This window comes from Plasmodium gallinaceum, assembly GCF_900005855.1.
Source record: "Plasmodium gallinaceum strain 8A genome assembly, contig: PGAL8A_v1_130, whole genome shotgun sequence".
NCBI lineage: Eukaryota > Apicomplexa > Aconoidasida > Haemosporida > Plasmodiidae > Plasmodium > Plasmodium gallinaceum.
Window position 1 is genome coordinate 710,229 of NW_021628289.1, and position 25,607 is coordinate 735,835.

The window sequence follows — 25,607 nt, forward strand, 5'->3', positions numbered from 1 at the left end:
TTGTTAAATTTTTTTTTTTTTGTGTTTTTTTTTTATTCTTTATATAATATTATTATTTTCATTTTCATTTAAAAAAGAAAATAGTTACAAAAAAAAAATAAAATAAAATAAAATAAAATAAAACAAAATAACTAATAATGAAAAGTGTTAATACATTCTTTAAAAAGGAAAATAAAAATAATATATAAAAAATATCAATATATGTTCCCTATCTATTAAAAAGTACAAAAAGGGAGAATAATAGTAATAATGTTTATAAATTTACATTTAAAAAAAGTATTTTTTTAAATTTGATTTTTAATATATGAGTATATTAATGAATAAACATTTTTAATATTTTCAAAATTATATTTTGTCTTTGTGCATGGTATTATTTTTAAAGGTATATTTAATTCTGATAAAATTCTCTTTAATTCTTCATTTTTGTCTTTTTCTCTAGTTAAAACAACTTGAAATTCTTTTTTATAGCCATTTTTTAATTTATTGTATAAATTTACTAAAATGTTTAAGAAAGAATGAGTTTTAGAATCTTCTGGAAAATAGACATTTTTAAAATTTAACTTTTTAAGAAGTTTGTAGCAACTTATTCCCATACATATAACATAATCAAAATCGTTACCAAAATTTTCATAAAATGATAATGCTGTACTATTACTCATTAGACATATTATGGAATTTTTATTTATATTGTTTTCTTTTTTATAGACTACTTTTTTTGTGTCATAACAATTTATTTTTGTCACTCTTATATTTTTTTCTATTTTATTATTTTTTTTCTTATTAAGTAAACTTAATTCATTAAAATTTGAATTACTTATAGCTGATGAAATCCATACTAAATTAGCATTAGTAATTTGGGTATTATTAAAAAACTTACAGATTAATTCTTTTTTTAGTACTGTTGAATTAGACTTACTTGGATAAAAAACAATATTTAATTTACCTATATCATTGTTAATTTTGTTGAATATATCATTATCTATTATTTCTTTTTTATTTTCTAATGAGATATTCTTATAAATATTAAAAAAATCAGATTTTTTAAATTCATTGTTTAAAATTTTATTGCATGATTCACCAATAGATATTATTGGAATTTTTAATATTTCACTAACATATCTATGATTATCCATCAAAATTTCAAAACTTTTACAATTTTGTTCTCTTTTTAAATTATATATAAATAATATAACTAAGAATCTATATATTCTAGCACCTTCTGGTGAAGTAATCAAAACATATAATTTTTCTTTTTCTTCATTTTTAAGAAGAGTAATATTTTCATTATATTTTAAACTCCACTTTTTTGAAGAAGGATTTACTTCTTTGTTATATTTCAAAATATTTCTATTCGTTTTAATGTTATTTAATTTAAGGAAAGAATCAGACAAAAAATTCCTAAGCTTGTAACATACTGAAGAAATAATATATATGAGAAAAAAAAATATATATTTCAATAAATTAATTTCCATAAGAAAATTAAAAAAAAAGTCATAATAAAATTAAATGATAAATTATTTAAAAAAACAAAGATAAATGTAAAAAAAAAAAAAAAAAAAAAAATAGTTTAAACAAATAGAAAAAATTGAAAATACTTATTATATGTTTACAAAAAAAAATATTAAAAAATAAAATAAAAATAATAAGAGTAAAAAAAGAAGTGTAATTAAAAAAAAATTTTATATTAAATAAAAAAAAAAAAAAAGAAGAAAAAAAAAAGATGAAGCATTTTTTTTTTTTTCTATAGAACATCTTCAAATAATGATCTAGGTAAAAATATTTCATCTCTTAAATATATAAATTTTTATAAAACAAAAGTTATGAATTTTAATCATTCTTTTGATAAAGTGAATAATTATTTTTCAAGTCTTATTTAATAGTATAACAATAGCCATATTGATACAAGAAATAAATGTGGTATTTATTATAAAAATCTTCATTATAGTTATTATTATAATTGTTAATTTAACAATGATTATTTTAAAATTTATTTTTGTGAAATTTATAATAAGGACAATATTGATAATATTTTAACAATGGAATATTTCTATATAATTGATTATTGTGTATTGAATTTTCGTTTTTTAATTTTAAAGAAATATATGGTTCATAATTTTTTATTACATTTTTTTTTGTTGGTGTGCATGGTGAAATATCTGTTTTATCTCTTTTGTTCTTTTTTTCTTGAGTTAATATCAATTGGTTAGTTAGTTTTGTTTTCCTCCTATTATGTAAAATAAATTTTTTCATTTCTTTTATGTAATCTTCGTTTTTTTCATAAAAACATTTAAAGTAATCATTTATTTTTGAAAATATAATTTTAATTCTAAAAGCGTGTCCAGGTATCCAAGTTACATTATTAAATTTTTGAATTTTTATTAAGTCTTGTGGTGTAATAGATAAAATTGTTTCAAAAGAGTCATAACCATAATTAAAAAAATGATTAATTATTTCTGAATTTATTTTAAGTTGTTTAAAAAATTCAATTAATATCAATTTTTCAGCTAATAAAATTTTACATTGAAACCATAAATTTGCAAATAGACCAATATATATAGAGAAATTTTTACATAAAAAATTCATTAAATTAACATATATATTTTCTTTTTTATTTTTTTCTAACATGATGCATATTATTTTAAAAAAATATTTTAATTCTTCTTTGCTTGCTCTTAATTCAGGTAAATATATTTTAGAATCAAAAAAATTATTATAATTATCTTTTTCATTTTTAAAATTGTCACAATCTATTTTTATATCTTTTAAATTACCACAAAATATTTTCTCATGTTTTTCGCTTTTATTATGTTTTCTTAATATATTAGATTTTTCGTTATTTTTTTTTTTACGCGCATAGAAATTATCATCTTCCTTCTTGAAAAAAATGTCATTCTTAATTTCATCTTTAGGATAGTATATTTTTTCTATTTTTGTTTGCATCTTTTTTGCTTTATTTTTATTTATTTTTTTTTTTTTTTATACAAAAAAATTATAGAGTGAATGTATAATATATATTTTTTTTTAAATAATTTATAAGAAACAAATAAAAAAATAATTTTTATAATTTTATGAAGGTTTTACACACAATTAGATTTCTATAATTTTGCCATAATATTAACAGTAAAATAAGAACAAAACTTATAAATTTATAATTATTAATAAAAGAAAATTACATAAAATTTAATTTTTTATTCGAATAATATTTAAAAATCTAACAAAATTTTAATTTCTTTTTTTGCATTTATTTTTAAAATTTATTAAGCAATTATGTAATACTTTTTTTATACAATAAATCATTTTAATATTATGAAAAAAAAATAAATAATAAATAAATATTAAATAAATATATAAATAAATATAAAAATAAATATAAAAATAAATATATAAATAAATATATAAATAAATATATAAATAAATAGATAAAAAGGACATTATTTTAACTATGTCGTAAAACAGGAAAAGACAAAATATAATTTTGTTTAGATTTTAAGTTTTCTACAACGATGATATATATAAGGTATATAAGGTGCATTAATTAACAAAATATACATTAACAATTTATCATTTTTTTATTTTTAAATTATACTTTGATTTTAATCCTATAATAAAAATTACTATAATGTTTTTAAAATTATTATGTTTTTAAAATTATTATGTTTTTAAAATTATTATATTTTTAAAATTATTATGTTTTTAATTTATTTATCTACATTCCTTAATTGCATATTTGATTTACATTCCCAATATTTTTTTTAAATTTATAAGTATATGTAAAAAAAATTTTTAACTAAAATAACAATTTATATATTTTTATAATTTTTTAGAAATTAAGGATTCATCATTTGTTATAATTTGATTCACATATATTTCACGATTTTATAATTAAATTGTTATATATAAATAAATTTTAACTATTTATTATTAATTGCAATATCATTTTTTTATCATAACAAATAATTCTTACTATTTACAATTTTATCATTATATATAATGATAATTTATAGTAGTTTTCTCTATTTATGAAAAATAGACAACGTCTTTCTTAAATTTTTTTTAATTATACCTTCCAGATATATAAAAAGATTCTTTTTTTCAAAAAAATATTAGATAAAAAATAAGGAAATATAATAATTAATATTAAATATTTATATGGAAAATTATATAATTAATTCTATTAAGTTATTATAATTTCTAAGAAGAAAATATGAATCCTCTGAAATATATTACTATTTTTTTTATGTGTATCTACATAAAAATAGACAAATATTCTAAAATTTAACTTAAAAATATTATAAGAATTGTAATAATATTTATTCAAAAAAAAATATAAAAGCAAAAAAAAAAAAAATGCTTTCTTAAATAAAACTCTTTTCAACTAAAAAAAAAAAAAAAAAATCTAATTGTTTTAATTAAAAAGAAACAGTTGTTATAACTCTTTAAAAGAGTTTTTAATTAAATATTAAAACATATTTAATTGTTGATAAATTCCCAATTTATGAATATATGTATATATATATAGGAATAATTATTATTTCTGTTTAGAACTTTTCTCTAATTTTTTTTTTTTAAATAAATTGAAATATGAAAAATATTATTTTTTTTTTTTTATTTACATTGTTTGATTGTTTGGTAAAAAGTGATTTACCAATACATGCTCTTATGGTAAATATATTCAAAAAAAAAAAAAAAAAATAAAATAAAATAAAATAAATAAATAAATAAATAAATAAATAAAAATAAAGTTGAATAACATGTTTATAAAAAAAAGATTTGAAATTATAAATAAAGAATATTCTATTTATAATAGGGAGATATACATGGTGTATGGAAAATAAGACAGACAAAAAAATTCAGTGAAAAACCTGAGCATTGTGGAGGAGGAACACCTAATAGAAATTCAGAAAATTTGAGTTCAAGTAAAAATAAAATATTAATAAAGACAAAAAAAAAAAAAAAGGAAAAGAAGTATATATTAACTATTATAAAAGAAATAAGTAGATGTAATATTAATAAGAATTTTACAATACTATTTTTTTGCTTTTTTTTTTTTTTTTTTGTTTCCATGTGTTAATAGCTGTAAAATATTATGAAAGATTTTTAGAGAATAAGTATGGAAGTCTAGAAGAAATAAAAATAAGATTAACACTGGAAAAAATTAAAATAATTAATGAAATTAAACCAAGAGATCAATGGACATACTTAGCTGTAAAAAGCTACGATGATGATGAAATTATCGGTTATTGGTAAAAAAAAAAAAAAAAGAAAAATACACTAATATATTTATATTATATATATAATTTTTTTTATATTGAAGGACAATGGTTTACGATGAAGGGTTTGAAATAAGATTGAAAGGAAGACGATATTTTGGTATAAAATATTATGATATATTCAAACATATATATATATATACATTCATTTTTTTTCATTTTTTAATTAGGATTTTTTAAATATGAGAAAAATTCTAATATAAATTGTCCCAAATCAATAGAAGGTAATAAAAATAATAAACTGTATTTTTCGTAAATTAAAAAAAAAAAAAAAAAATCACAAAAAAAATTATATTTAACAAATTATTTTAATATTTTAGATAAAAATTCTGATGAAAACGAATGCTATAAAACAGATCCTACTGAAACACGAATTGGATGGATACTTGACGAAAAGATAAAAAGAAATTCTAGACAGAAAATATTTCATTGGGGTTGTTTTTACTCTGAGAAAGAACAAGATGGAAATGTTTCTTCTTTTGTTATCCATAATATTCAACAGAAAGAAACTGTTATTGATAACAAGTATATATATATATATAATATATTAATAAAAAAAATTATATATATATTTATATATATATATTATTTCATAGTGAGAAAAATGAAGTTTATAAAAAAAATAAATTAAATTTTTCTATGCTTGGAAAAAGATCAAAATATAAAAAAGTCCGTTTGTCAAGTTTACCCAAAATATATGCTTCTACAAGAACTAATTTAAGTATCAATTATTAATATATATTCAATTACATTATTTTAGATATATTTTTTTAAATATTATTTCAATATATAATTTTTTCCTATTAATTTATTATATAGAAGTAACTTTTTTTTTTTTCAATTAATTTTTTAGTGAATATTTATGAGAAAAAAAGTCATCAAATTTATGGATGTAAAAAAGATAACTTTATCGACTTAAAGATTCGTTTAACTTTACCAAAGGAATTTAGTTGGGGAGATCCTTTTAGTGATGAAAATTTTGATGAAGAGGTGGAAGATCAAAAAGATTGCGGGAGTTGTTATTCTATTTCTAGTATATACTGCTTAAAAAAAAGATTTGAAATATTATTTTGGAAAAAATACAAAAAAAAAATAAAAATACCAAAATTGTCTTATCAATCTATTTTAAGCTGTTCCCCATTTAATCAAGGTTGTGATGGTGGGTATCCATTTCTTGTTGGTAGGCAGATGTATGAATATGGTGTATCTTCAGAAAAATATATGAAATGCGAAAATAATGATATGATTCCATGTAAAATTAATATGGGAGATTTTAACAAATCAAATAATAATGATAATAACATGGATGAGATATATTATGCCTCAGATTATTATTATATAAATGGATGTTATGAATGTGCAGATGAATATGATATGATGAATGAAATTTTATTAAATGGACCAATAATAGCAGCAATTAATGCAACCCCAGAATTGTTAAATTTATATAATATTAATAAAAATAAAATATATAATGTTACTTCTAATGAAAATAAAATATGCGATGTATTAAATGAAGGATTTAATGGATGGCAACAAACAAATCATGCTATAAATATTGTTGGATGGGGAGAACAAATAAATGAAAATAATAAATTAGTGAAATATTGGATTATAAGAAATACATGGGGAAAGAAATGGGGATATAAAGGCTATTTAAAATTTCAAAGAGGAATAAATTTAGCCGGTATTGAATCTCAGGCTGTTTTCATTGATCCTGATTTTTCAAGAGGGAAAGCTAAAATCCTTCTCGATTAAAATTAATTTTATACATGAAGAAAATATATATATTCCAAAAAAGAATATGCAGTAAAATATTAAATTACAACTAAAAAGAATTAATCGTAATTTTAATAATAAAGGCAAAATAAATATACGCTTCTATATATAAAAATGAAAAAAAAATATATATTTAATAAAAAAGTAAAAACATTGAAATTTTTTAAGCAAAACTATTTTAATAACTAATAGTTTATTACAATCATAATATTTTTATATGTATAAACTTAAAATTATATATGTGTCGTTAAAACAGAATTCATCTTCTTTGATTTAAAACTTCAGATTGATATTTTTTTTTTAATTTAATTTTATTATTTTCATTACATTAGAATAAAAAATTTTTTTAATTCATATGAATTTTTTTATTTTTTTTTTTTTTTTCTTTTAAGCTTTACGTTGTTTTAAAAGATAAAATTATAAAAATTAAATTACATGTTTTTTTTAAAAAAATATTTTATTGTAGAAAAAATATATTAATATCAAAAAAAAAAAAAAAATAAATAAGATTAAATTTTTTTTTTTTTTTTGTGAATGTAAAAAAAAATTTAAAAAAATATTAACGAATATATCATTAAATTGTATGCTAGAAAAAAAGAAATATATATAATTACCCATGACTTTTGTTATTTATTTTTCTTTTAAACTTTAATATAATTATTATGAACTTCAAAAAAAAAAAAAATTTATAGCATAAACCTATACATTTACATATAAATTTATGCTTTGAGGTAATAGTTATTAAATTTTTTTACTTAAATGTAAAAAATAAATAATAAAAATAATATTTTATAATTTTTTTTTTTTTTTTTTCACCATAAAAAAATATAGGTTATAAGTTGTTAATGCTTTTTTCCAGAAATGTAGAGATAATTTTTTTTTATTTTTTAATAGAAATTTTAATGTAGTTTTTAGAATAATATTAACAATTTTCTTGACACATAAGTGTTTGAGTGGAAAAATATTATTTATATATTTTTTTTGATGGAAAAAAATTCATAAAAATAAATATAAAAGTAAATTTGAGTGGTATAGAAAGCATTTAAATAAATGTTAACTGGAACATTTTTCTTGTATAATATATATATATAAGAAAGTAAGAATTTTAATAAGAAGAAAATGTCTAATTTTAAAAATATAGTTCCTAAAAGAAGTTACTTAGAAAGAGGGCAACCAAAGCATAGGTTGCATTTGGGAGAACTTGAAAAAAAAGTGGATTATGGAAAAAGAAGAGAAATTTACAAAAAAAAAAAAAAGATAGAAAATGTTTTAAAAGAAAAAGTTATGACAAAAAATCCAGATGAATTTCACACAGGTATAGTTCATTCAAGAATTACCGACAACAATATTTTAGTTAAGGAAAAAAAAGTTATTAAACCAGAGATACAATTAAAATACAAACGAAATGAATTAATACAAAAAACTAATTATCTATACAATAAATTAAAAAAAATTAATAAAAAAATAAGTAATTATCAAATTAATATTCCCTTAAGATATATTTTTAATAATTCACATGAATTATATAATGAAGATCAAATTTATACTTTAAAAGCAGAAAATAAAAAATTAAGAAAAAAAGGTGAATGTATTCAAAAAGAATATAACTCATTAATTAATGCAAAAAATAACATCTTAGATAATATAAGAAAACTAGATAATAAATATGCCACAACTTATAGAAATATTGATGGATATAAAATCATAAATGATAAAGGAAAAATACCTTACAGATTTTATGCACCCCGATTAAAATAATTTCTCCATATATTTTCATGGAAATATACATACAAACGATTTTTAGAAATGTTCTTTAATAATATAAATTTTTTTTTATAACTTTTTTTTTAAACTATAATATTTTTAATTTGTTTTTTGTATTTTATTTTTATTTTTTTCTCTATAAGGAGGAAAAAATTAATTAAAAATTAATTAAAAGTAATAATATATGTTGTTTTTATAAATATTTATAAACACACATTTATTTATTCTATATGTATATATTATTTTTTTAATGTTTATATACATATATTTATTTTAATATACAATTTTAAATAATCTTTTTTTTTATAAAATTAATACACAATTTTAGAATATATAATACTTAAACTGTAAATGTTTTTACAAAAATGAAAAAAAAATAAAATGTAAAAATGCGCAAATATGTTATGTGAGTTTTACAAATAAAATATTTTTTTTTTTTTTTTTTTTTTTTTTTTTTTTATCTAATAATATAATAGCGATACTTATAAAAAGAATTGTAGAAAATGTTAAATTTTTAAGATATAAAAGAAAAATAAATAAAATGAAATAAACTTTTTATGTATATTGAATAATAGAGATTTTTTAAATTTATTATACTTTTTTCTTTTGATTTCAGTAAAAATGAAAAAATAAATACTGAATTGGAAATGAGAATTATATATAAATATAAAAATGAGTATTATGAATTACTAATGAGCGAGGAAAATGCTGATGATAAAGTAATTGAGGTTTTCAAAAAAAATACAAATAAATTCGATTATAATAAAATAAAATATTATGAAGAAATAAATTCAGATTTGTTAAATTTTGAACAGTTTAGTTGCTCCAATATAAAGGATAATAAAAAAAAAAAAGGAAAAATAGTGAAGCTAAATTATAAATTAGATAATGCATTGAATGATAAAAATAAGATGAAACTTTATTTGAAATATAAAAGATATTTTGAAAACAAAAATTATATTGTTAAAAGCGGACATATATACGGAGCTGATTTATTATTATATTTAAGTGATGAAAAATATACACATTCAATTTATGTTGTTTATTTTATAAATGAACAAAAATCTTTAAGAGATTTAATTCAAATATTAAGATTATCTTGTACCATAAAAAAAAAAGTTATTTTAGTCATTGTAAATGAAATTAACAATTTTGACATATACAATTCCATTGTTTATATAAAAGTTTACTTATATAAATAAAAAAAAAAAGAAAACTTATAGTTGAATGATTATAAAAATCATTCCTACATAGTTTTTAAATGTTACTTATTTTCATTTTGTTATACTTATAAAATTTTATTTTTTGAATTCCATTTAAATTAAACATATAGCAACAACGATTCTATGTAGTTTCATTTCAATTATCAAAATAATTTTTAAAATAACACTAACCTTTTTTTTTTCGAAATATCTTGAATTTATTACTTTCAGGTTAATAAAAAAGATTAAACTAAAATTTACTTATATTATTAGTCTTATTCAACATTTTTAAAACATTTTTTCATTTGCTTATTTTAGTATATATAATTTTATTTTTATCATTTTATTTCAATAACTTAAAAATATTATATTTTTATATATTATACATTTTTTTTTTTTTTTTTTTTTTTTTTTTTTTTTTTTTTTTTTTTTTTTTTTTTTTTGATTAAAGTTAATAGTGACTAAAATATAAAAAATAAAAATATATTTTTTTTAATATGAAAAAATTTTTTATTTTTTATTTATCTCTATAATTATACTGGCATTATGAGACCTTTCTATGATTCTGATATAGTAGTCAATTTTACGCTTTCAGAAGAAGCAATACAAAACGAAAAAAGGATTATTGAAAATAATAGAATAGTAGTACGTGATTGCCACAAACAAAAACTAATAAGTGAAGGGAAAAAAAATTGGGATAAATTTTATAATCATTATAAAACGAATTTTTTTAAAGATAGGAAATGGATAAAAGTTGAATTTGATCATATCTTTAAAGAAAATTTAAAATATGAAAAAAAAAATAATCATGATATTGAAATGTTAAAAAGAGATGACGAAAAAGATTTAAAAAAGAAGTTAATTTTAGAAATCGGATGTGGTGTAGGAAACTCATTAATTCCTCTTTTAATAGAATATCATGATTTTGATTTTATAGGAATTGATTTCTCCAAAAATGCTATCAATTTTTTAAATGAGAAATGGAAAAAAATTGTAAATATTAATAACAAATTAAAAGATGAAAAATTAACAGGAGATACAGAAGATTTATTAAACAATGATTTAATTAATGTCAAAAAGATGGTTAGCCATGAAAATAATTTATTATGTGACCATATAAAAAATAATGATGCAAATAGTTATTACGAAGAGTCTAATATTTATGATAATGAAACTTCTGAGGAGGAAAATTCATCAAATATTTGTGAATTGAAAAGTTATAAGAAATTAGGAAATTTAATTAAAACATGTGTAGTAGACATAACAGCTGATGACACGCCAACAAATATATGTGAATTAGAAACAGTTGATATTATTTTGCTTATTTTTGTTTTATCTTCAGTACAACCTGATAAAATGAAAAATGTAATCAATAATTCTTACAAATATTTAAAAAAAGGAGGATATGTTTTATTAAGGGATTATGGATTATACGATTTAGCACAAGTGAGATTTGCTAATAAAAGAGAAAAAAAAATATCTGAAAATTTTTATGTAAGGGGAGATAAAACATTTGTTTACTTTTTTAGAATAGAAGAATTACGTGATTTATTTTGTCAAAATAGTTTATTTGAAGAAATAGAAAACAAATATATAACAAGAATTGTTAAAAATAGAAAAAGAAATATTGAAATGAAAAGAATTTGGGTACAATCCATTTTTAAGAAAGTTTAACAAACCCATAAAAATAATTATAAAAATCTATATATATATATATATATATATATATATATATATATATATATAAATATATTCAAATAATATATAAGATAAATTATAATAAAGATTTATATAAAAAGACTTGAAATGGAGTAAAGAAATTCATTTATAATTTTGCATATATTTTTTTTTTTTTTATTATTTTCAAGTTAATTCACATAATATATATCAAAATTATTATTTGAAAAAAATAAGAATTTATCATACTGAATACTTTTTTTTGTTTTTAAATAAAAAATTTTAATTTTTTAATATTAAAGTAAAATAATGAAATTCTTAAATAAAAGCAATATATTACATATATTACTCTTTATAATATTAAAAAAAAGGAAAAATCATATGTTTTTGTTATGAAATATACTTTTGCTTATATTTTAAGTTTCTCGAAAAAAAATTCACATAATTAAAATGTTATATAATATATAATTATATATTTGAAATGTATTTATATGTGATATATCTTTAAAAAAAGTTATGGAAAAAATGGCTTAATTTTTACAGTTATATTCAGTAATATTTCACTCTATTAATATATTAATTTTTATATAAATACATCTGTTATTTGATTAAATATTTTTAATATATTTTATAAATATATTTTTTGTATTAAAACAAAATTTAAAAAATGGTATATATTTTAATATAAAATGAATCTTTCATTAATTAAAAAAAAAAAAACATAAAAAAACAAAAATATTTCACTTTTTTCCACAAGTTATCTTTTTAAAAAATGAAAAGAAAAAATTGAATAAAAATTTTTATTAAATTGAATTTAATTTTTTTTTATAATTTTTTCATAAAATATTTTAAGAAAAATTATGTATATATATCTTATATATATTTATTTTATATATATATATATATATATATATATATATATATCTTTTTTTTTTTTTTTAAAGTTTTTATAAAATTAAAATTTTTTATAAATTATTAATTCTGTACAAATAATTTTTTGTACATTACAAATGTAGTTTGTTATAAAATTAAGAAAAATAATTACATCAATTAAAAATATAACGACATGATTTTATAAAAAAAACATTAATATACATAAAAAAAAAAAAAAAAAATAAATAAAAAGGAAAAGAAAAAGAAAAAGAAAAAGAAAAAGAAAAAGAAAAAAAAAAAGAAAAAGAAAAAAAAAAAAATATATATTTAAACATAAAAATAAATATGGATAGATATGGCCATAATGTTAGAACGGATGTTAAAAAACAAGGTTATGAAAATTCAGATTTGCCAATTCTTTGTGAAACTTGTTTAGGAGAAAATCCTTATGTTCGACTTATAAGAGAAGAAAATGGAAAGGAATGTAAAATATGTAAAAATGCTTTTACTCTTTTTAGATGGAAACCTGGACAAAAGGCAAGATACAAACAAACAGTTATATGTGGTATGTGCGCAAAAGTAAAAAATGTATGTCAAACATGTTTATTTGACTTGGAATATAATTTGCCTGTACAAGTCAGGGATAAATTCATTGAAAATGCTATTACCTTACCAGAGAATGAAACTAATAGAAATTTTTTTTTGGAACAAATGGAAAAAAATATGTCAACATCATATAATAAAGCTAATCATATAAATATTGATTTATCAAAATTAAAGAGATATGATCCTTATTTTAAAAGAAATATGGCACGCGTTTGTAGTTTTTGGAGAAACAATTCTTGTAACCGTGGATCGGAATGTCCATATCTTCATAAAGAAATACATTTAGATAAATCTTTGTACAATCAAAATATTAAAAATAGATATACAGGAGAAAATGATGTATTAGCTGAGAAAATATTAAAAAAATATAATAAAGAGAATGAAGGTGAAAATTTTATGGCAAACACAATTTGTATTCATGGAATTAGTGAATCCGTTAATCAAGTAAATATTAAGGAATGTTTTAAAAAATATGGAGAAATAAAATCAATTAAAATGATACCAAAAGATTGTAAAATGTTTATTTCCTATAAAAATTATAGTTCTGCTAAAAAAGCCTCAGAAGAATATAAAGATGGCCTAGAATTAAATGGATGTAATTTGACAGTTTTATTGCAAGAAGAGATTTATAATTCAAATATAAAAAATCAGGGAAATATGAATTTTCTATCTAATCAAAAAAATTATCAAAATATAAATGTGCCATATATGTATTACCCTTTTTATAGCAACAATTTAAATACATTATCACCAAATGCTACTCCGTATTCATCTATGATCCCATCTGAAGCAGAACAGAGAAAATAAGTTTTTATTATTTCATTAAATATCGTATAATTTAATATTTTTCTTTTTTTCCCTTTTTTCCTTTTTTTTTTAGTTAAAAATTAATATTATTCGTTGTTTTAATATAAAGTTAATATGCGTATTTTTAAAAACAGCATTAATAAGAAATTAAAAGAATTATTTAACTGTCTTTTATTATATTTTATTTTATTTTCATTTAGTATATGTTTTTTTAAATTTCAATATAAATATTTTGTTTTGTCTTTTTTTTTTTAAATTAAGGTATAAATTTTTAGTTAAATATATTCGTTTACAAAGAATTGAAGAAAAAATTCTGTTAACTATCAAAATCACAAAAAAAAAAAAATTTTATTTTCGAAACTACAGTAATACATAAAAAGTTTTTGCTTAATTTCAGACATATAAATAATTTTCAATTTATAACAATAAACGAGTAACAAAAATAACATAATATTATTTACATTATATTTAATGATTCTAACTTTTAAATCAAGAATTTTGCAAAAATAGAATACTTAAAATTTTTGATAATATGTGAAGATTTTAATTTATAAATAAAAAAAGTAGTATACTAATATAAATTACGAAAACAATAAAAAATATTGTAAAATAAATAAGAATTTATGTTAAGATTAACAAAAAATATTTTATAACAATATGTTACTTTTTTAAATGTTTCATTAATAAAATAGAAATATTAGATTAAAAAAATATATATATGTATATTAAATGTAGTCACGTAAAAAGGAAAATATAATAAAAAATTAGGAAGAAATGTTATTTAAAAAATGTACTTTGTATTTTTTATAATACATTGTATTATTACAAAATATAAATTTTACAGTTTTTATATATTATTTATCATATAAAAATTTAATAAATATGTCAACTCCATGAAAATGAAAATTTTTATATAACTTTATAAAAAAAAAAATAAATAAAATAAACAAAAATTCTAACTAATATTTTATTTAATCTTATAAAAGTTTTACTTGATTTTTTCTTTGTTCCAAATAATTAACATAATGATTTATTATGCCCGTTGATCTCCATAATATTATCCATATGCATAAATTTGATAAACCTATCCACCAATTCCTTTCATGCCTCCACTTGTATAATTTTAAATAATCAGAAGATATTCCTGCTATTAATTCATTTGGATTATACATTTTTTTTACATTATACCTTAACTTATATGATTCACTGATGAAAATTATAAAATTTAAAATTAGTATTAATGATACTATTCTTACGGATGTATCTCCAATTTTTTTCCTACAAAAAGAATAACTAAATTTAACTAAGAATTTTATTTTTAATAAGCAAGACAAAAGTAAGAATATTCCTAGAGGCATTACAATTAAATATATAAACTTCAAAAATGACATTTTTTATATTCAAAAAAAATTTTTTTTTAAATTAAAAAAAAAAGTAAAAACTCTTCTTTTCTAAAGAATATCCATAAATAATAAAAATATAAAGGTATTCTTTTATTTATAAAATATATACAAAAAAAAAAATTAAAATGGTGTTCTTTATTTTTAATCTATGAAAAAGTGAACTACTTATATAAATTTAAAACTATACTATTTTTTCTTAATTTTTTTTTTTTTTTTTTTTTTTATTTATTTAACGCATTTCTGCTTAAGTATTCCATTGAAAATGTTAATGTAAAACTTTTGCAAAATTCTTTCTTTTTTAATATATTCATTTTTTGTTAAATTAAAAATAAATTATATTTTACTTAGCAAATCATTACATTACAAATAAGTTAATATTCAATATATAAATATTTTTTAATATAATTTTAACTTTATAATATATTCTTATAGTAAAATTTTATTTAGATGTATATTTTGTGCTATCATCAATTTAATTTTTTAGTTTTATAATGATTTGAATATATACCCTATTTGAGATTTTACATAGTTCATTCTCTATTTTAAAAAAATAAGGAAAAAAATTGTAGCATATATAATAGTCTAAAAGCAATAATTTTTATGAATACCATATATTTATAGAATAACAAATTAAGAGAAAAGCTCAAAAAATTTTAATTCTTTTTTTTACACATGTAAACAATAAAAAAAAAAAAAAAAAAAGCAACAGCACCTAGGATGGAAGCTCTTTATGATAAAAAAAATTATTTGACTTTTAACTTGAATTTTACATAATATGAAAATGAATAATTTTTTTAAAAATACAATAATATATTTTATTTTTTTTTTTAATTTGGAATTGTTTAATTAAAATCCATAAAAGTAGCGATTTTATTGTATTATAGGATGTAACAAGCATAATAGAAATTTTATATATGACTTTTACATTTTAAATAGAATATATTATATATGTAATTTTTTTTTTTTTTCATTTTATAACTTTACAGTTTGTCATATGTTTTTAATCAATGAAAAAAGAATTAAAATAAAAGAATTTCATTTTTTAGAGCATTTTTTTTTTTGTCCTCAAAAAAATAAAAAAAAAGAATAATGTGATTACACACAATTGGATAAATTCAAAATATATTTCCAATATATTCTGGTTTTATTTATTTAAATGCATATATATATTTTTTTTTGTTTTTGTATCAATTTATTTCAAAATATAATCTTTTGTCAATTATTTAAAAAGAAAAATCTACGATGTTATATACCCACAATAATTATAATTAAGTAGAATATTAGTAATATAAGTCTTTTTTTTTTTTTTGTTTTTTTATTTTATTTTATTTTGTTTTTGTTTTTTTATTTTTTTGTTTTTTTTTTTTTTTTTTTTTTTTTTTTTGGATATTTGGCTACACTTTTTTTTTATTAGATATTTTTTTCAATTTAGTTAAAAAATGAAAAAAATTTCAGATTTTTACGCTTATTCCAAAAATAAATCAACAACAGTACTTAATTTAAAGAAAAAAGTAGAAATTGATAAAAAAAAGAATGAAAGTTGTTGGTTTAAAAACTTATATTGTAATTTTGAAAAAACAAAAAAAGATACATTTGAATATATCACTGAAAAAAAAAAACAATGGAAAATCAAATTTAGTAGTTTAAAATTTCCTTATTTTAAGTTAAACAATTCAAAATATGGACATTTTCCGTGGTATAAAAAATTATATTATCTAATAAGAGATCAAATTTATAATTTATTGAAAGTAACGGATGGTAAAATGGAGGAAGCAAAAATTGAACATAATGTCAATGAAAATAAAACACATAGAGAGTTTTATAGTGAAGAAAAGTTTGATAATAAATCGAAAGAAATATATGAAAATTCTAATGATTCTATATTTTATAAATATAGTAAAAAGTTAAAAAAAACAAAAACAAATGAGACATATTTTGGTGAACGTAGTCAATCAGAATTCATAAAAAGAAATATGTCTAGTAGTGTTATACCTATAAAAACAAATGGAAGTGTAGTAGATGAAAATATGTTAAAAGATACGAGTTCAATGAGAACGGTACATGAAGAAGATTTCTGCGATGCAAAAGAAACAAAAGAAATAGACAGTAATATTATTCTTAATAAAGATAGTTATAACTTTTTAAATGTTGCAAATTCTCCTAAATTTAATATTAAAAATACTTGGGAAAAATTAAGTGGATTTATTTCATAAATTATTAAAATGTTTAAAAAACAAATTGTTTATTTTCTTTTAATTTATGAATTAATTCTGTTAATATTATTAATTATTTTCTTCTACATTTCTAAACATTATAAATATAGAAGAAATTGCTTTGACACATAACATTTTTTTTTTTTTAAATAAAATTTTTACGTTTTCCTAAAATTAATGAAAACAGTTAAAATTTTAATTTATATATATATATACATATATATCATTTTGTTTATAAAGAACCCTTATTGCAACATTTAATTACTTAAGAATAACTATTCTTTATAAAAATGAATTTCTAAAAAGTACTTAAAATTTCTCATAAAAAAAAAAAAAATAAATAAATATAATAAGATGAACAGATTATATTAGTTAAATATTTACTTTTTTAGGAAATACATATTTCTAATTTAAACATTTATACATTAAAAATTTTTTTTTGAAGGTTTACTATTCAAAACATTTATACTTAAAAAAAAAAAAAAAGATTTCAACATTATTAAACTATTATTACTTTTATATAGAATTACACACTTTTTATAAACACCTTAAAATATTGTAATTTTGTGAATAATATAAATTGAAAAAAAAAAAAAAAAATACAAAAACACATCAAAAAATAACTAATAGAAGTAATAAAAATAAAAAAAAAAAAAAAAAAAAAGAATAAAAATAATAATATACATTAATTTATGTGTGAGAAACTGATATACTGAAGAAAAAAGTAATAAAATTATATTAAAAGATTATATTTATTAATGATATTGCTATAAATATTTAAAACTAATGTATTATAGCATTAATAAATATATCCATAGGGAAAAAAGAGAAAAAAAAAAAAAAAAAAAAAAAAAAAGCTTTCAATAAATATAAAAAACAATTGAAAATTTTTAAATCTATGTGTAATACGAATAAAACAATGAAATAAAATATTTTGATTTGAAAAAAAAAAAAAAAAAAATTTACATTTCTCTAATAATTTATTAAACAATATTTGTTTAAAAAATTAATTTTTATAATTTCTATTTATCTATCTATATATATATATATATATACTATAGTTAATTAGGTATTAAAAATTTTGAATTTTCATTTTATTTTTCTCATTTTTCTTTTTTTTTTTTGATAACGGTAGAATAAAAAAAAGAAAAAAAAAAAAAAAAAAGGGGAAATAACTTTATTTTTTGTACAATTTTTTTTTTTTTAATATGATAAATTAATTCATTATTAAAAATTAATTTTCATAATATTTAAAACTAAAAAAAAAAAAAAAAAAACAAGAAAAAATAATTCAAATGCTACTACTCTGTATTTGAAATAATTGATAATATTGAAAGAAATAAATTAACAATATCCATATATAAAGCTAATGTGGCAAAAATATAATCATCTATAGAAAATTCATATTTTTTATGTTTTCCTCCTATAATGAGTTGTGTATCAACAATTATGGATATTGATAATATAAATGCGCTTACTCCAGAATAAACTAAATTCATTATTTTACTACGAACAAAAATAGTTATTATACCAAGAACGAATAATATTAAAAATGCCATAAAAAGAAAAACATGCCAACCTGTAAAATCCCATTTTGTTTGAAAAGAAAAAATAGTTAAACCAATAACTACAGCTGCTGTTATACCAAATGCATAAAAAAAAATTTCCGAATTTGTTCTTGCAGTGGCTAATGATACTATTAATGTCATCCCAATTGTAATTAATAGTAAAATCAAATAATTACTTGGGTATTTTCTTGCTAATGTAGGATAGCAAGCCAAAGTTATCAAGATAGGCAAACTTAATAATATACCAAGTACTAAAAACAAGACATCATTACTTCTTACAAAAGTTTTAACTGGGTCATACAAAACTGTCAATGCCGAAAATCCAAATGTAATAAGAAGTTGAAGTGATAAAATGGAATAAACTTTCCTAATAAATCCATGTCTTATTTTTGTTGAAGAAAATTCGTTTAATGAAAATTCATCATATAATCCACCATTAGCTGTAGCATTAGTTGGTGCATCATAACAATATTCTTTTTGTTGATTTGGTATTGGTATATCATACATATTATTATTTAATTTATTTTGCTCATAGCTATAATTTCCATGATTATATACAGCACCATAATTCTGAGCTGGTGGAGGGGGGTTAGCACTATCTCTCCCATTTGCATTGTACATTTTTTTTTTAATATATTTATAAATGTATATGTATATAAATATATATATATATATATATATTTTATCTTCTAAATATATTATTATTAAATATATTTTTATAACTTAAATACAAATGCTCTTTATTTTTATAATTAAATATTTTTGTTAAAATTATTGACTATTATATACTTTCCTATTTATAAATATATTTACAGAGAATTCTATAAAAAAGTTATTCTATAACTTAAAAACTGTATATTTGCATAATTTTTTTTTTTTTTTTTTTTTTTTTTTTTTAAAAATTGCCAATATTTATATATTAACTGCTTTTTGTTCGTGTAATTTTATAACAATTAAATCCAAAGATAAAAAAAAAAAAAAAAAAAAAAAAANTTTTTTTTTTTTTTTTTTTTTTTTTATCTTTGGATTTAATTGTTATAAAATTACACGAACAAAAAGCAGTTAATATATAAATATTGGCAATTTTTAAAAAAAAAAAAAAAAAAAAAAAAAAAAAATATAAAATTTTTTTAATTTATTATATTTTATATGAATAATAATATATTTTGTTGTTGAACCATATATATCATTGTGTATATACGATTACTTTCCTCCATTTAAAATTAAAAAAAATGAAAAAAAATTTGCTCTTTTTTATAATATAGTAATAATTTTTATAAATATGTACAAATTTAATATTTATATTTCATCCTTATAAATTTAAGAAAAAATATAAAAATTGTTTTATATATTTTAACTGCTGTTTAAATTTGTGTTTTTGTTTTTTTATAATGAATTGCATGCATATATTTAATTTGATATTTTTTACCGAAGAAAATGAAATTTTAAAAAGAAATTGTATTCAATAATACAAAATACGCAATTTTTTAGTATACATGTACTTCAAAATTTAATTATTAAAATTTATATTAAAAAAAAATAATAGTAAAAAGAAATATTTATAAGATAAAAATAAAAACTGTTATATTAAAAATATATAATCAAGTAAAACAAAAAAAAGAAAAAAAAAAAAAAGGTAAAAGGAAAAATTAAATGAAAAGAAAAGAAAAAAAAAAAAAATGAAATAAAGAGAAAAGGATTAATAAAATAAAAAAAAAAGAAAAAAAGTTAAATTATGAAATAAAAAATGAAAAAAAATTAAAAAAAAGGGGATTAAATAAAATAAAGAAAAAAAAGTTAAATTATGAATTAAAAAATGAAAAAAATAAAAAAAAGGGGATTAAATAAAATAAAGAAAAAATGCTTAATTATTAAGTAAAAAAAATGAAAAAAAATTAAAAGGAATTACATAAAGAATAAAATTAATACATTAAATAATTTCAACAATTATATAAAATTGAAAATGTGAAATAAAGGAATATATAATGAAATTAAAATATATTTAATGGATTATTACATAGTTTAATTATGACTTTTTCATTTTAAGAATGTCTACATATTTTTTTTATTTCTGATGTGTGCATTCTAAATAATTTATTACAAATTTTTATGGTAAAATAATAAAAATGTTAAAAAAACAAAATTTGTAAAATGCAACACATTGTAATGTACAATTATATATTTGTGATAAAATTTCTTAAGAAGAAAAAGCATTTTTTAAATATAACTTTTTTTTTTATATGAGAATTCCTAGATATAAAAAATATCAACGAAGTGGCTATTTAAATAACTTTTTTTTTAACCATTTTTTCTAGAAAAAGAGAAAACTTTATAAATTATATTATATATATAAAAGGAAATATAAATTTCTCAATTTTAAAAGTATAACCTACAAAAACAAATTCTTAATACTGAATATATCTAAACTAATATTCTAATTTCTTTTTGTTGTCTTAAAACGTTTATTTTGCCATTCTTAAGTGTAAAGAAAACGAAAAAACATGAGATTAAACATGTGATAAATGTATATAAAAAAATAAAAAAATTATAAGTGTATATATTTTTAAATCTTTATCAATGAAACTTAAAATTTTAAATTTCGTATAAAAATAAGACAAAAAGGTAAAAGATGTGTTTAAGAATACCTTGGAAAATTCTGATTTTCATGAAAAATTATTTTATATTCTTTATTAGAAATAATTATATAAATTAAAAAATTACCATAATTCTCAACTAGAAAAAGGAGGAATATGAATATATGTATGTATTAATTATGATATTTTATATAAATGAAAATAAAATAAAATATCAAATATTCTCTTCCAATAATATTAGATGTGTAATAGTTTTGTATCATTTTCTATAAAAATATATTCATTTAAAATAAGAAAATATATATATATAACTTTTTATGAAATGATGTAAAAACATAAAATTTTCTTAAATGATTTAATCAAATTTATGTACATTATGTGTTAGATCTAAAACAACAAAAAAAAAAATTTTTTTTAATAATTATTCTGTTAAAAAGGAAAAAAAAAAATTTAATCAGAAAAAAAATATAAATTATAAGTATATTAAGAACAAATCAAACTATTATTTGTGTATTTCTTTCCACTCTCCTTTTTTTATTGCAAAAAAAAAAAAAATAAAATAAAATAATATTATTTTTCTTATATATGTATTATAGAAAATATTCATTAAATATAAAATATCTATTTTAAAATCCCGTGCTAAAAAAAAAAAAAAAAAAAAAAAAAGAAAAAAATTAGAAATTGTATATATTTCTTAACATAGGAGGAAAAATAAATTAGTTAAGTTTCTATTAAAAAACATACTTCTAGTATGTTAAGTTTTCTTTTTTTTATTTTTTTATAAATTTTTGTTTTTAATTTTTGCATTTGTTCTGTAATAGTAGTAAATATAATTAATTTTTTTTTTTTATTCTTCTTGGTATATTTGAAAAGAAGAGCTAAAATAAAAATATGAATTCACGATTTTGTAGCATAATTTTTTATACCATATCTCTGATTGTATATTCATTATTTATTTATTTTCTAAATAAATATGAAAGACAAAAAATTCCTACAAAAAAAATAAAACATATTTATCAACTAATTGAAGATAATTATCGAAAAAGACAAAACATAAATAAATTAAATAATGAAATAAAGGAAAAATACGATTCTAGTTTTAGCATAAATTTATATATTGTTTCTGCTTGTAGTAAGGAAAATTCTGATATATTTGGAGAAAAGCTTATATCGTTAATTAAAGAAAAAATTAACACACATGATAAAGAAGAGAAAAAATTATATAAATTATTTAATGAAAATGATCTTTTTTATATTAATTTATATTTAATTAACAAACAAATGATAGAAAATGATGAAACAAGAAAGTATTCTGATATATGCGAAAAATTATATTCTAAAAATAAACCACACCTTTTCATTGGTAATTATTATTATGTGTATGTTAATCAAGATTCAGAAAAAGAAGAAAACTTATCCTTTACATTATCAACAACAAATATAATAGAAATTCATTATAAAAAAGTTCAAGGAATAAAAAATAACAATTATGAAGAATATATAAATGAGTCTTGGAATATTTTAAAAGGTTCCTTTTTTTTTAAAACCAACAATCGGGTGTTAGAATATATTCCGGAAGTTGATTTAAATTTTTATTTAGCTAGTAGTCTATATAATGAAAAAAATTATAAAATAGAAAAGTATTCATATGATAAAGGGAAAAATGAAAATAAAAACATAGATATAAATATAAATGATAATAAACAGACAAATGAAAATATAAACAAAATTAAAGACAGTAATGAAGATAATGAAGAAAATGGTATAAATGATGATACATATATTAAAAAAAATATTAAAAAATTAAAAATTCCAGTATCTATTGCTACGTGGAATTTTTATGATGATTTTTATTATCCTTATATGAGAAATTTCATAGAAAGATTATTAAATATATTTCAAATAAATATTTACCCACAAATAATTGGTAATATAAATTTATATGAGATATCTGAAAAAGCTGAAGTATATATAAAAGAAAAACAAGCAAATATAGGAAATAATACGAGATTAATATTATTAGACAAAGTAACAAAGTTTACAGATGCATTTGATAATGTATCATTTGATAATATTCTAAAAAAACCCTCTTATGAAATTCCGAAAAATATAAATTTAGTAGCTATTTTTCCTAATGAAGAAGAAATTTTTTTTTATAACAATTTAAGTGAAAAAATAGAAACATCAGTATCTTTTATAGAATGGGGTATTATATATATAAATAATTCATTCACTCGTTTGAAAAAATTTGAAAAAGAGGAAAATAAGATTATAAATGTTTCAAAAGAGTCTCATGCTATTAGTGGAATGTTTGTTTCACATTTGAGAAAATTTTTAGGTTTGTGTGCAAATTTCAATGATTGTATTTTTAATTTTTTTGATTCTGATAAATATCAAATAAAATATTTAAATACAACATCAGAAGAGAATGATAGTTCCATTACTTATTCAATTACTACGAAGAATGACTTAATTTTTTCATTTATTTATCATATCCCTATAAAAAATAGCATATCTGATTATGAAATATTATCTTTAATTCGTGAAGCATATATATATCGTATAAATGAATCATTAAAAAATGTAAAAAAATTTTTATCTATATCAAATATAAGCATATATATGAAAGTACCATCATATACATTTAATGTTTTTAACAACATTTTAAACAATATTGAATGCAGTTTAAGTTATATGGAAGGAAAAACTTGTAAATATCTTCATATAAGTAAGTCAGTAGAAGAAAATTTCCAACATCTATTAAAGGGTAATAAAAATAATAATTATAATAAAGAAATATACTTAAAGGTTGCTTTAATTTTAGCACAATCTGCATATCAGGATTCTTTGCAAGTAATAAATACAATATAAATATTTATTTCTATTCACATATTTTTATGAACCAAATTAATCATAATATCATTACATATAGAAATGATTCTTTTTTTTTTTTTTTTTGGTTCTAATTTATGTTTGTTTTTAAAAGAAATATATTTTTAAAAATGCATGTTCAACTAATATTTTATATCTTATTTATATAACAATTATTTAATAACTATTATTTTTAAGTATATAAATGAGCTTACATTTATCAATACATAATTTAATTAATATACGTATATTTTTTTTTTTTGCAGTTATTAAGTGATGATAAATTAAATATTTATGATATTTTATCTAAAGATTTTTTATTAGCTACCATGTTACCAACAGTTTTTCCTTTTGTTTTTCCAGTTATTTTTGCTCTATTCAAGTTAGTTATTACTTTTTTTTTTTTTTTTTAATTTTATTTCAAAATTTAATATTATATTTTATTTTTTATTTTAGAGAATTTTTCAGAATCATTAAAATAAAGAAAGTAAAAGAGGATTAAAAATGGGATTTTATACTCCTTCAATTCTTTTTTAGTATATTTGTATACTTTTTAAATATTTGTTCTGTTGTTTATTTATTCACTTTTTATACCTAAACCATTAAGAGTTTACTTTCATATAATATTGCCTTTTTATATTTATGTGTTTATTAATTTTATAACTTTCATTTTATTGGAAACTACTGAAATACCTTTTTAAAATTAGTTTTTATTTCTTTTTTTTGTTTTTATCATTAACTATAAAAATTTTTTTTTTTTAATAAAATACATATCATATTTATCTAAAGCATATTTATCTTCCTTGTGAAATCTTAAATTTTTTTTCTACACATTTAACTTTATTTTTCTTAAATTTTTCACTCCTAATATGAATTTTGATAGTAAAATAATAATGATACTTTTTAGACTCCTTTTTATTACTCATATAATTGTTCTTGGTAATTTTTATATTTACAAAAAAAGTTACACCACCATAAAT

At 17.3% G+C, this 25,607-nt stretch overlaps 11 protein-coding genes across 11 annotated transcripts; 7 read left to right on the forward strand and 4 right to left on the reverse strand.

Moving 5' to 3' along the window:
* Positions 1-284: 284 nt before the first annotated feature.
* PGAL8A_00468300 (conserved Plasmodium protein, unknown function) lies at positions 285-1,472 on the reverse strand (the record flags this gene model as incomplete). The annotated part of the gene is made up of 1 exon (XM_028673454.1): positions 285-1,472. One exon carries the CDS (start codon positions 1,470-1,472, stop codon positions 285-287), a length of 1,188 nt encoding a protein of 395 aa, XP_028529905.1.
* A 508-nt stretch (positions 1,473-1,980) lies between these two features.
* PGAL8A_00468400 (conserved Plasmodium protein, unknown function) lies at positions 1,981-2,940 on the reverse strand (the record flags this gene model as incomplete). Its single annotated transcript, XM_028673456.1, has 1 exon — positions 1,981-2,940. One exon carries the CDS (start codon positions 2,938-2,940, stop codon positions 1,981-1,983), a length of 960 nt encoding a protein of 319 aa, XP_028529906.1.
* A 1,641-nt stretch (positions 2,941-4,581) lies between these two features.
* On the forward strand, positions 4,582-7,028 carry DPAP2 (dipeptidyl aminopeptidase 2, putative; the record flags this gene model as incomplete). The annotated part of the gene is made up of 8 exons (XM_028673457.1): positions 4,582-4,662; positions 4,808-4,916; positions 5,075-5,243; positions 5,315-5,370; positions 5,441-5,494; positions 5,591-5,795; positions 5,867-5,991; positions 6,124-7,028. The coding sequence occupies 8 exons, from the start codon at positions 4,582-4,584 to the stop codon at positions 7,026-7,028; spliced, it is 1,704 nt and encodes a 567-aa protein (XP_028529907.1).
* A 1,140-nt stretch (positions 7,029-8,168) lies between these two features.
* Positions 8,169-8,807, forward strand: PGAL8A_00468600 (nucleolar rRNA processing protein, putative; the record flags this gene model as incomplete). Its single annotated transcript, XM_028673458.1, has 1 exon — positions 8,169-8,807. One exon carries the CDS (start codon positions 8,169-8,171, stop codon positions 8,805-8,807), a length of 639 nt encoding a protein of 212 aa, XP_028529908.1.
* Positions 8,808-9,460: 653 nt separating this feature from the next.
* Positions 9,461-10,015, forward strand: PGAL8A_00468700 (conserved Plasmodium protein, unknown function; the record flags this gene model as incomplete). Its single annotated transcript, XM_028673459.1, has 1 exon — positions 9,461-10,015. The coding sequence occupies one exon, from the start codon at positions 9,461-9,463 to the stop codon at positions 10,013-10,015; it is 555 nt and encodes a 184-aa protein (XP_028529909.1).
* Positions 10,016-10,561: 546 nt separating this feature from the next.
* On the forward strand, positions 10,562-11,689 carry PGAL8A_00468800 (methyltransferase, putative; the record flags this gene model as incomplete). Its single annotated transcript, XM_028673460.1, has 1 exon — positions 10,562-11,689. One exon carries the CDS (start codon positions 10,562-10,564, stop codon positions 11,687-11,689), a length of 1,128 nt encoding a protein of 375 aa, XP_028529910.1.
* A 1,221-nt stretch (positions 11,690-12,910) lies between these two features.
* On the forward strand, positions 12,911-13,978 carry PGAL8A_00468900 (RNA-binding protein, putative; the record flags this gene model as incomplete). The annotated part of the gene is made up of 1 exon (XM_028673461.1): positions 12,911-13,978. One exon carries the CDS (start codon positions 12,911-12,913, stop codon positions 13,976-13,978), a length of 1,068 nt encoding a protein of 355 aa, XP_028529911.1.
* A 977-nt stretch (positions 13,979-14,955) lies between these two features.
* PGAL8A_00469000 (conserved Plasmodium protein, unknown function) lies at positions 14,956-15,369 on the reverse strand (the record flags this gene model as incomplete). Its single annotated transcript, XM_028673462.1, has 1 exon — positions 14,956-15,369. The coding sequence occupies one exon, from the start codon at positions 15,367-15,369 to the stop codon at positions 14,956-14,958; it is 414 nt and encodes a 137-aa protein (XP_028529912.1).
* A 1,451-nt stretch (positions 15,370-16,820) lies between these two features.
* PGAL8A_00469100 (conserved Plasmodium protein, unknown function) lies at positions 16,821-17,594 on the forward strand (the record flags this gene model as incomplete). Its single annotated transcript, XM_028673463.1, has 1 exon — positions 16,821-17,594. One exon carries the CDS (start codon positions 16,821-16,823, stop codon positions 17,592-17,594), a length of 774 nt encoding a protein of 257 aa, XP_028529913.1.
* Positions 17,595-18,895: 1,301 nt separating this feature from the next.
* Positions 18,896-19,783, reverse strand: PGAL8A_00469200 (conserved protein, unknown function; the record flags this gene model as incomplete). The annotated part of the gene is made up of 1 exon (XM_028673464.1): positions 18,896-19,783. The coding sequence occupies one exon, from the start codon at positions 19,781-19,783 to the stop codon at positions 18,896-18,898; it is 888 nt and encodes a 295-aa protein (XP_028529914.1).
* A 2,864-nt stretch (positions 19,784-22,647) lies between these two features.
* On the forward strand, positions 22,648-25,129 carry PGAL8A_00469300 (conserved Plasmodium protein, unknown function; the record flags this gene model as incomplete). The annotated part of the gene is made up of 3 exons (XM_028673465.1): positions 22,648-24,609; positions 24,894-25,009; positions 25,084-25,129. 3 exons carry the CDS (start codon positions 22,648-22,650, stop codon positions 25,127-25,129), a joined length of 2,124 nt encoding a protein of 707 aa, XP_028529915.1.
* Positions 25,130-25,607: the final 478 nt, after the last annotated feature.